This window comes from Sapajus apella, unplaced genomic scaffold, assembly GCF_009761245.1.
Source record: "Sapajus apella isolate SASKATOON/1434 unplaced genomic scaffold, GSC_monkey_1.0 scaffold47, whole genome shotgun sequence".
Lineage (NCBI taxonomy): Eukaryota > Metazoa > Chordata > Mammalia > Primates > Cebidae > Sapajus > Sapajus apella.
In genome coordinates this window covers 2,796,300-2,808,496 of record NW_022436987.1, presented here as the reverse complement: position 1 = coordinate 2,808,496, position 12,197 = coordinate 2,796,300, and the positions used below count along the sequence as shown (strand labels likewise).

At 43.9% G+C, this 12,197-nt stretch overlaps 1 protein-coding gene across 4 annotated transcripts in view; it reads right to left on the bottom strand.

Annotated features, from left to right (window-relative positions):
* Nucleotides 1-12,197, bottom strand: part of SYT9 (synaptotagmin 9) — a 246,562-nt gene that overhangs the window by 62,773 nt on the left and 171,592 nt on the right. For 2 of the 4 annotated variants that reach the window (XM_032240616.1, XM_032240615.1), the window contains exon 6: nucleotides 10,736-10,865. In XM_032240616.1, coding sequence (XP_032096507.1) covers nucleotides 10,736-10,865 — 130 coding nt within the window. Of the gene's footprint in view, nucleotides 1-1,352; nucleotides 3,164-10,735; nucleotides 10,866-12,197 lie in introns of those variants that run through there. The other 2 variants (XM_032240614.1, XM_032240617.1) reach the window with 2 other exon arrangements.

Below are 12,197 nucleotides of genomic sequence, written 5' to 3'. Positions count from 1 at the left end.
AGTTATCTACCCTCCTCGGCCTTCCAAAGTGCTGGAATTATAGGCATGAGCCACTACGCCTGGCAGTTGTTAAATCTTAAAGCTCCAGAATAATCCTTGACTCTGTGTCCCACATCCAGGACACACTGGTGCAAGGAGGGGGCCCCCAAGCCCTTGGGCAGCTCTCCCCCTGCGGTTTTGCAGGGTTCATCCCCCAAGGCTGCTCTCTTGAGCTGGGATTGAGCGCCTGTGGCTTTTCCAGGCACAGGGTGCAAGCTGTCAGTGGATCTACCCTTCTGAGGTCTGGGGATGGTGGCCCCCTTCTCATAGTTACCCTAGGCACTGCCCCTGTGGGGACTCTGTGTGGGACCTCCGATCCCGTATTTTTTCTTGGCACTGCCCTAGTGGAGGTTCTCTGGGAGGGCTCAGCCCCTGCAGCAGGCTTTTGCCTTGGCACTCAGGCTGTCTCATACATCCTCTGAAATCTAGGCAGAAGCTGCTAAGCCTTCACTCTTGTATTCGCAGTTAAATACCTGCAGGCTTAATGCCACATTGAAGCTGCCCAAGCTTACGGCTTGCATTCTCTGAAGTAGCAGCTGGAGGTATACCTAGGCCCCTTTGAACCACGGCTAGAGCTGGAGCAGCAAAGATGCAGGGAGCAGGGTCCTGAGGCTGCACAGGGCAGTGGGGCGCTGGTCCTGGCCCAAAAAACCATTCATTCCTCTTAGGCCTCTGAACCTATAATGAGAGGTGCTGCTGCCAAGGTCTCTGAAATGCCGTTGAGGTCTTTTTCCCATTGTCTTAGATGTTAGCATCCGGCTCCCTTTTAGTTATGCCAGTATCTCTAACAAGTGGTTGCACCACAGCTTGCTTGAATTTCTGTCTTGAATAGCTTTTTCTTTTATTGCCACATGGCTAGTCTGAAAATTTTCCAAACATTTACACTCTGCCTCCTGTTTAAGTTCCAACTATAAGTCATTTCTTGGGCTGTCAGAAGCAGCCAGGCCAAATCTTGAGTGCTTTGCTGCTTAGAAATTTCTTCTGCCAGGTACTCTAAGTCATCACTCTCATGTGCAAACTCCCACAAATCTCTAGGGCATAGACACAATACAACCAGGTGTAATTTCTCAATGAATTATAAAGTTCCCCTTGCTCTGCAGAAAACCTCTTTTCCTTATTTTAAGCATTTTGATGATCGGTATCATCACATTTTATGTCCTGAATTATTTAAAGTGTGAAAAATATGTAATTCTACCACTATTGACTGAAGACTTTAAACATACATTTGAGTTTTCCATAAAAATAAAATAGATAACATAGAAACAAAAATAATACTATAATTGCTAAAATATTGTTGTTAAGAACATAGAGTTTCATTTTTGTTCTAAATAAATGAATTACAGTATATCATATAAGACATGGAAGGGAAAGGAAAGCTGTGTGACTGATCTTCACTCCTGAGGAACTGTGCCTTTATCAATGTAAGGGAGTGATTATAAAATGGAGAGCTCCCCATGGGCCCTGAAACTCCATGTAGGATTTGAATAACATATAAATGCAAAAGGAAAGCACTTTTCTTAACCTTATATTTGTATGTCATTGAGAACCAAGTGTCCCTCTTTTCACCACGCTTGTTTTGACACACAATTACATGAACATTAATAATTTGCCTCATTCAGAAAACTTTACTGGGAGTCTACTGTGGGCCATGTACTTTGTTAGGTATTGGACATACCACAGTGAGCCAGGCAGAAGAGCTGATCTCACCACAGCTTTGGGAATGGTTCTTTTCACTCCCAGAGAACACCACTGGAGCAGCGTGAGTGTTTACCTGTATCCTAAATAAGATGTTTTCCATTTCAAATGAGAGAAATTCTGCTTAATATTGCTTACACAACAAAGGGAATTTATACTTTTCATACTCATAAAGGCCAGAGGTATTACTAAGTTTGGGAGAGGTTTGATTCAGGAGCTCAACCACATGACTGAGAGTGTGGTTTCTCTGTATCTTTGGGCTTGGTCTCTCCCTAAATCTGGATCTTCTATAGAAATCCAAAGAAACCATAACTGCTCCCAGGGTATATAGTGCTTTGTTTATATCCGACAAGAAAGAGAGAACATCTTTGTCTATGCATTCACACCAAATGTTTTATAATACTCTTGGACCGAATCAGCTTATGCAGTGCTAATCCCTGTGGTTGGTTTGACAGGTTTAGCCTGGAACTAAGTCACATGTACCATCACCAGAGACAAGGATGGAGCCAGGCTCCCTAGAATCACTAATCAGAAATCAGGGCCATCAGAAAGGGGACTTGATGCTCAGGAGGCAACTAATAAATATTCACACTGTCAGTGTATAGGTCCCCACGGGACTGGACAGGATCTTCTGTGAGGTTTCCTTCTGCCTTTTGTTGCTAGAGTGTGAGAACTAAAACTAACTACTCCAACACAGACCCTCCATTAACTTGACTGGATTATTCTACTGTCTTGTTTACTACAACTTCAGTATTCACTCATGGGACTTCCCAATTTCTATTCCTTAGAGAGCATCAACAGACAGTTTACATCCAAGACTCTTTGAATCCCAGTCTCAGAATCCTCAACTTGCTGTTCCACCTCAACTATTATATCATGGCACTGGTACAATCCTAACCAAGCTCCCCACCTCCTCACTTTCTCTCCCCCATCACATGGAGAGACCCACCTTAAACCACACTTCAAAGTCTCAGTAAATGAGACCCTGCACTTCCCCTTCCATTACCTGGGAAAGCAATAAACTCAGCTTTGTCTTATTAATAGGTTGTTCTGGTGATGTTTGGAAGACAGCATTTGACAGGTGCCTCTTCTGAAAGACTCATATCCGGGAGCAGTGGTCTTCCTGAACGTCCCCTGAAAGGGTGTTCCACCTTTGCCCCAGGCCCCATCCCCAGGAAGGAATAGTCTTCCTCCCACCAGACTATCAGGAGGGAGTGTATTTCTTTCAGAGGGTGGCATAAAACATTCTGGTTTATTTCATCTGTGAGGAAAAAAATTGGCCTATCATGTTAACAGTCACCTCTGAATACCATTGCTGGAGATGGAGACAGCTGAGGGCTCAAGCCCATTGTTATCTACCTTCCTATTTAATAGCTATTCAAGTGTGCAGCAGGGACGCTCCAAGGCAGTGACACTGGAGCAAGGTCATCTGTGAATGAGAGGAGAGTCAAGATGCAGTTGACTTTCTAAACAGGCAGAAAATGTTATTTTCTACCACATTGTCATTATCTTTTATACCTCTAGTGTTTACCCTAATTACTCCTATGTTTGTATGATTACTGTCTCTACGAACCTTCAGAAAAGTCGCAAAAGACGCCCATCTCTGCTAAAGATGAGAAAATGCCTACAGTCTCTCTCTCTTTTTTTCTACAGATAATTTAATACAAGAAAGAAGATTTGCTTGGGAAGGTCTGAATGGCTTCCCATAACCTCCACCAGCTGGAAACACAATGCCTCACTAATATCAACCGTGCCTGCTTGTGCAAACAGCATTCTGGCCACTTACAGCAACTGACACAAATTTTAACAGGTCTGTTAATGTTTTTCAGATCCTAAGCTTGTAGTACATTTTTATGTTTTCTGCAATCAGCTTTGCTTCAGCAGCCCTGCAAGTGTTTATGCATGAAGGCATGCTAAATCTCACCATTCTAAGTGGTTTATTTTTTTATAACAAAATCTCAAGAACAATTTATTTGTCAAAAAATACCCCATTCCTATTATTTTTCTTTTCTTTATCTTCACAGGTAGATGGGGCAAAGCAGTACGTTCTGTAAAACTGCTGCTAAAATATTTTCCTAGTGAGAAAGGCCAACTTGTGGGCTAAAGTCCTTGTCATCTCCTGATCAGTTCTCACTTAGGGCACAGCAGTCTGCCATTCACCACTAGGATCTCTGTGTGTTTCTTCTCTCTTATGAAAGAAGATACTGAGTACTCTAGGACTTGGCTGCCCACATCAAGTAGAGGGGGATCTTCGTGATTCACTAACAGGCCTCAGTTCTGAATATTTCCCATTATTCAAAATGCAAAGCCATTGTCATTACATGGCAGTTCAGTGGAACTAAGGGGAGAAATAATTTCTTTTCATGTTCTTCTCCTAAATAGAGAAAATGTAATTAAAACTTGGAGGTTAATAAGGGCCATGTCCATTTAGACAGCCTACAGCAAATCCATTCTCAATACCTTTTGCACCTTGTCTAATTTGACTTCTACAGTTTACTCCATTGCATTGAGAATTCTGGAAATTTAGAACGAAGGGAACCCAATTCATTCTATATGTATCTCATTCATTCATTTTTTCATTTATTCACCAAATGCTAATTCAGTACCTATGTAACAGGGATAATGTTCTTATTGTCTGTAAATCATGTTGTCCCATGCATTGACTAAATGCCATATATCCTTGGAAGCTGAGGGCAGATAACTCAAGGTAAATGATCAGCTGGTCCCCTATGAAATAAGTATCTTAAAGTCAGACCTTGTTGAGAAAAAACAGACACTTTCAAATTCCAAACATTTCCTTACATGTTGAGAGGAAACCTTGGAGGTCTGAGCATGAGTCACAGGAAGAAAGGAATCAGGCTAGGATATAAAGTGTTTCCACCAGACAGGAAGAGGAAGCAGAGAGCCTTTGGCAGAAGAGATACACAGAACAGAAGAGGAGAGGTTCTGGCTTTACCCTTCAGGTTTGAAACCCCAAGTTCAGATGGACTGAGGGGGAAGCTGAAGGCAAATGTGACCCCTGGGCCAACACAGGCTAGAGGAACCATGTAGAAATGGCCATGCAACTTTATAGGCATGAAGAGGATGCCTGTGATGGCAATGACTCTCCTGTGGCTCCCTTGTGTGCCCAAATGCCTGAAGGATGTGAGGGTATTGGTTGGCAGAACTTCAGAGTGTTCCAGCAAGTGAAGAATGACTCTGTATTAAGGGCTGCAAAGAAAAGCTTCCAGGCCAGGCATTGAGAGGGAGGTACTATCTACCCTCGGGGATCTACAGGGCCTTCAACAGCCGATATGGGGCCTCATCAGACTCAAGGTGGCCAAGTTCCTACGCTGAGACAACAAGCCCCAGTTACACTAGCCAAGATCCTCAGCAGAAGAGGCATTGATGATGAAGTCTGATGCCCAAAGACAAGCAGAACAATATACTTAATGCTGGCCAGGCCCAGATTCGTGGCCAGGCCCAGATACGTGACCAGGCCATGAAGACACCTTTGTGCTTCCCTATACATAGATGGGAGGAAGGAAGGAGAGAGGAGACCCCAAGGAAGAAGAGAAAATAATTATCCCAAAGAGACTGACATAACCTGGAAAAGACTAAGAACTATGAATTAACAAGATCAAGTTTATTTTCCCCTTCCTCCTTCTTACAAAGATGGTATGTGTCCTTCTAGATAATAAAGAAATTTACGTTTTCTTGCCCTATTGTGATGTGATTTAAATGTTTTTTGTTTTTTCCATTTCCACCCATAACAAAGATTTTGTTCTTGGAGACACTGAGACGTGAGACATGATGCTGGACTGTATGGGGGGAGCACATCACAGCATGGGGAAGACGCTTCAGCAGCATGGAGCTCTCCACGTTCTGACTATTCACTTCTCTATTGCCAACCCCTAACACACATATTAGCTTTTGCTATGTTCATTTACCTAGCCTGTAAGCCACTCCTTCAGAGGGCAATGCATGGAGTTGCCAGACTCAGTTCCCCATTAACTGACAGGGGTCTGGAATTAGGGCGTTTTCAAAGACCTGCAGTCTTGGGTGCCTGAATGCTTGCAGAATAGCAGCACTTTCTAGGACATTCCCCATTGTATGTTTCAGTCCATGCTTTCCTTTTTTTCTTGTCTCAGTCTTCTTCCCTGCTAGTCTGGTTCTCGACAGGACCCAAACCCTGCAATACACTCAAATCCCCTTGATGGGAACCTGATTTCCTACTTGGCCTTTCCCAGTCACCCCATCCTCTCCCTAGTCTCATCCTTCCTGGTGAATTGCTCCTTTCCTAAATCTGTTGTGAATAACAATTTGACCACAGTGCTAAAGCCTCTCACTCCCTCACTTTAAATTCCTTTGGGAAGCAGTCATTCACGTTCATTTTAGACAATTTCCCTGTCCTGTGAGGGTCCTTCTCAAGAAGTCTACTCCCCAAACTCCTGCTGAGGTTGGTACCAGGTCACATTTTCATGACACCAGACCGACAATGAACTGGACCAGGATGGAAATCTAATCAAATCTTGGGCAATCAGTACATTCTCCTGGGAATATGTGAACCTCTAAGACTCCAGACAGGCCCTGCTGGGCACTTGATAGATAATATCTAGAGATGGTTTACAGGGGCTGATTATGTAACTCCAAGACAAGTCTGGGTAATTGACAGTTGCTGTGGTCCTATGACTCTAAGTTTATACCCTTCTGGAGGCTAAGGGTGATAAATGAGGACTCTATTTATGCCTGGGCATACTGTACCATAACTGCCCCCTAGGTATATTTGGCATTATGTAACCCTGAGTTGAAGAGAGGCAGCAGGCTCAATAAGCTGGTCCAAGCAGACAGACATGCAGAACTTTTTTTAGCTATATGTACATGTATGTAAAAGGCTGAGCATGGGCGAGGAAGACATCCAAAATGGGGCACACCTTGAATAGAACTTCGGTGTTTGGAATCTTACACCTATGCCAATTAGGGTAATATTGCTGATATTGACTATATATTCCTATTGGATTCTTTTTCTTCTGTCTTTCAGAAAAGTGAAATTTCATTTAACCAGATTGTGTCTGGTCTTCCCACCAAACCAAGATTAATACTTATTCATGCAACAAATATTACATGGCCCTACACAGGGAAGTGATATAAACTTGGAACTACTTCCTGTTATTCTCCGTGAGGCTCATGATATTGGTCATCTTAACATACAGGAGGGTAGGAAAGGTGTTGCGACATGGCCAGGCCAACACCATCTTCTCTTGGATTGGTGGAGGAGGGTGCTGTGCTAAGGGAGATTACTTAGAGCTCTGTCATCTGAGGTGCTATGGAGGGGGTGCTCCTATCCCTAAGGCCCAGGCAGTTTGCTTGGGGGAGCTTTCATAGCTTTCCAAACCTTTGACATCATGGGAGTAAAGGGAGCCCTACTGGCTGACCTTTGAGTGTGCAGTGAAGCCATCCAGAATCCCTGCGAGAGAAACGGATTTTTGAACTCATTGGCTTTGAAGATTCCATCTGCCACCTGCCCTGGCAAGGTCAGGGTGTATTGGCTGCAACCCTAAGCAGGCTGCCAGATCTCTGCAGGGCTCAGAATTTAGACCTACCCAATTCCTCAGCAGTGAAGAGCTTCTGCCAGGCCAGCCTCCCTTCATGCTAAATCCCAGTGCCCCCATCTTCGTTCTCTCTCCATCTTTCATACACACATGCTCACGAGTACATACTCACATACTCTGTTATCATGAGCACTGAGATTTAACTGCTGGCTTTTGCTTTAAAGCAGACATTTAAAAGGTTCTTAGAGAGCATAACAACAGCCTATCTTTAAGGCCAAGGAAAACAGGGAAAGAAACAGAACTTAAATATGTGCATCTATGTTCAGCCAAATCCTGGATGATCCCTTCCCCTAATCTGACATGATGGCTCACTGGGGTGCAGGCATGGTGGATTCCGGGCCTTTCTCTTACACGACATACATGGATATTTCTTCGTAGGACACAGTCCCATAAAGACACATAGCAGCCCCTCAGAATGTGAGACATGCATAATAACAACTGTATCTGAGAAATTTACTGAGTGCTTATTTTATGTCAGCTACAATGCTGCATTTCATATAAACAGATTGTTTAATCCTCACCATCCCTCTTGTGATACAGGCACTGTCATGGCCACTTTACAGATGAGAACACTGAGGTTCAGAAGGGGGAAAACAAACATCTAGTGAGTGGCAGCACAGCAATTCGAATGTAGGTCCTTCCAACTCCACGTGAATGTTTCTGGCCACTCTGCCTGTTGCCTCCTCCATCCTTACAGCTGCTAGCGAAGCATGGCCAACCTCTCCAATTCTGCTTTTCATCTCTTCTGGTACCATTGCCCCAATTCTGCCAGTTCAACATTCATTTTTAAAATAAAAAAGCATCACTTCCTCTCTCAGGGTGGATCTGGAGTCCCGGACGTGTACTTCAAAGAGACAGGAAGCAACAGGCAGCCTCCCTCTGCCTCTGCTTATATGAAGGTTTGTCCTTCACATAAGCCATGCAGGCATCTCATTCCCTTAGTTCTGCTGTAACAGTTGAGCAATGACCATTGTATTGGCCGAAGTAATTTTAGCTGCCGTAACAAATGACTTCTAAGTTTCAGTGGTTTAACCCTAAACACATTTATATTTCAGTTACATAACTGTGGAGCACAGATTTCCAAAAAGCTGGGTGTGTGGGGTTTGAGGGATATCTCTCAGGTGACAGAATTCGTACCACATCTTTTCCTCAGCAGTGAAGGAAAAAGCCTCCATCCAAGCCTTCTCCCTGCACTCTTCCTTTGTGTCACGCATGCATGTACTGCCACTGAGGGACCGGCGTGCCACGCTCCGCCCAGGCCTACTTCCCTGCCTAGGTCACTGAAAAAAACTGCTTGTGCTCAAATCAGGGCTCATCTCTCAGCCCTACACCACAGCCCTCGTCCTTACTCCTTCCTCATTTCCTGTTTCCTGAGAAGCACAGAGCTTTAACACTCTCTGATACACCTAATTACAAATAAGAATTAAAGTCAGCAATGGCTCATACACGTGCAAAAAGTCTATTACGCCTGCTCTAAATGCTACTGATAGTGACAGGCACTAACAATTTAACGAGCTGAGAGATGGACTCCTTTGAGAATTCCACCAGGAGCTGAAGAAGTGGGGTATAGTTCAGCAGGCACCAGTCCCCAGCTCCTTCTGAAGTGGTTCATAGATCCTGTGAGTCTCCCTTCGGGGTCAATTTTGAGTCTAGGAAAGAATGTTTCTTTGCTCCTATGTCCCAGGGGCAGAACTATCCTTAGGAACCTGCAAATTAGGGGGCCCCAGGCTCTTCTTGAATAAGTCTTGGTGCCCTGATGGTCAGAATCCATAAACCCTGTCTTGCCCTTCTCGTTCCTGCACCACCTCCAACAAAGATGTCCCTTGGTCCCCCTGTCCGGGTTTGGGGCCTCTCTGCCTCTCCACAGCTGCCCTACATGTTCACTTTAACCAGACTCACCTGACTATCAAAGACAGGGGTGCTCACCGGGTGAGGCTCTAGTCTTGGCCTCTCAGGATGGCTTTGCAGGAAACAAAGCCGCCTGCACCAGGAGAACAGAGGAAACTTCTCTGCCTGGAACCCATGTGTCCTCGGTAAATAACTGCTGCTGCCTTCCTGGCTTTCCAATTCCCAGGGGGCTCAGTTCTCTTTACTTATTGAGAGCATGAAGGAGAGATGCTTCACCGAAAATTTCCTCTAAGCACAACAAACATCTCTCTCCTTTGTACTTCTGTAGCACTTTATATGGACAAGAATGGTTATGTTTATGCCTCTCAATGATTAGATTATGTGTCATCTTTAGTTTATCTTATAGTCTGTAAGTTCTACAAGGGAAACGACTGTTTCTTATTCACGTCTGTATTTTCCGTAGCTATTACAGCATTTGACCCTCAGAAACGTTACTTAGGGAGTGCAAATTATTTTTGAGAGAATGAGTTAGTAAATAAATAAGAGAGTGAATCAATGAGCAAAGGTAAGTGGGGAAAGAATGAATGAGAAGTAAGTAAAGGGGGAGGGAGTGAATGAATGAGGATGTGAGTGGAAGGATGATGGCCAGTTGCCTCAAGGTTTTCACTCTCCTCTTCTTCTATGCAAGCAGAACCCTGGTTTTTAGTTGGACACATTGCCACCCAACAAAAAAAGATTACATTTATTACTATTCTCTGCAACTTGACATGTCCATGTGACTAAGTTTTGTGACTAAATTAAATGTAAGTAGCAGTGTTGCATGAGAATTCAAAGAGAATCCTTAAAAAAGGAATGTGTGCCCTTTTGGCTCTTGCCCCTTTGCACATTTCTGTGGCCTAGAAAATATGCAATGGTTGGAGCTTATTGTATAATGAGGGGACTTCAAGGAAAAAAAGCTACACTGGGACAGTGAGGCAGAAAGACAGAAGTCTAGGTCTCCTGTTGACCATGAAGCTGCTAAGATACCCCAGACTGCCTGCCTCTAGACATTTTGTATATAAGAGAGAGAAATAAATTCTCACTTCATTTATTTTTAATTTACAGTTGGTTGTTTTGGTTTTTATTATATGTAGTTGAACCTGATACTAACCAACTTGCCCAGAATCACAGGTTGGTGCCAGAACTGACCTTAGAATCAAGGCCTTTCCGAAGTCAGTCTCAAGTCACTGTGAAGGCCTGAAACTACACACTCACCCACACCTTGCATATGCCCTCCCAGTAGCAATCCAAAGCCTTAACATAGAAGCAGAAAATCTTGATCTTTTAAAAATATAGTCAAAGTAAAGGATGATCCTTGATCAATGTTCAAAACCTCCCAGACCAGTGGGGAGCACAGATTCAGCCTCAAATTGAATGCAAGTCCCAACAGCCCCAGGAAATGCAACCAGGAAAACCTGTCTATGACCACAGATCCTGGTGCACTCATACATTTGGCAGTGCTGCATTTCAACAGTAAAGCATTTACTCTTCTGCAAAGTGGAGCATGTGGATGAGGGTCTTACCTCCACCAGGGAATGCCAGTGTGCAATGGGCTTCCGAGGATACGACAACATTTCACTCCAGTGGTCTCTGCCCAGCCTCTCAGCCTCGTTGCCTACTTGACACACGCCGATGATCTCATTGTGACCTACACTGTGAAAATGGCCCACAATAGTTTTTTCTTTAAATTTTGGTATTTAAGATCAATAGCTACTCAATTAAACTGATGAAGGAATTGGGGAAGTGGTGGTTTTTTTCATTTCCTCACTTAAAACTACAGGCCAAGCTTCACTGCCAATAGGACTTGGGATCTAACATTATTCCCTGGGTTTCCTAACGCTGACATGGGTCAACTTGTCTCCAAGAACCTTGTTCAAAGAACCCCATGATTTGTGCTAATGATGCCACCTCTTGTTTTGGATCCAGGCTGGCCTTCATGTAATAAAAAGGGAGCCATCTCAAAAGAGTTTCTTGCAATAATGGCTGCTCCAGTTCCCACAAGAGGCAACCAAGCATGGGTGAAGGAGCAGTTTTGTGTCTGGCAGCTATGGGTCTCGAGCCTACAAAGTAGCATAAGTGAAGGAGGTGCATGGATCTTCCTGCTCTCGCTCTTTAGAGAATACTGTTACTGTCTTATATTCGTCCCTCCTTTCTTCCAAGTCCAGCTTCTTTGGCCCACTTAATTTCCCAATTATAGAAAGATACACAGCTCCTTTGACCTTGAGGCTATTTTTTTGTATTTTGAGATGGAGTCTCATTTTGTCGCCCAGGCTGGAGTGCAGTGTCGTGATCTTAGCTCACTGCAACCTCTAGCTCTTCAGTTCAAGCGATTCTCCTGCCTCAGCCTCCCAAGGAGCTGGGATTATAGGCAGTGCCACCACGCCTGGCTAATTTTTGTATTTTTAGTAGAGATGGGGTTTCACCATGTTGGCTTGGCTGGTCTCAAACTCCTGACCTCAAGTAATTCACCTGCCTTGGCCTCTCAAAATGCTGGGATTACAAGTGTGAGCCACCATGCCTGTCCAAGGCTAACATTTCTGAAACTTTCCCTAGGTAGGTCCCTGTTTTGGGCCTTTTTGTTTTCCCTAGCAGTTTTTTTAAAGTCCTTGGTATATAATTGGACTGATATGGCCAATTCTTTAACTCTATGGGATCCAAACTCACATACTTTCTCTTTCTTTTTCCCTCTTGCAAAGATGAGTGATTTTTCTCCAGTTTGTGTATGGAGCATAAAGGTGAGATGAGTGTGGGGAGGTTGTGTGAAGGATATTTCAGTCTCTGCTCATTAAAATCAAATGCATGAGAAGCCCCATGAATTCTGCCATGAATTTTTCCAGGCCAGATTCATAAGTTTACTGAGAATTAAATTAAGGCAGAGCTCACATAATCAGATTTGTCCATGCAGGAAACTTGGCAATAACTTAAAAATTGCTGGCCTAGGCTTTCACAGTTGGTGGGCAATGTTGCCTACTGGGGCCTGACACT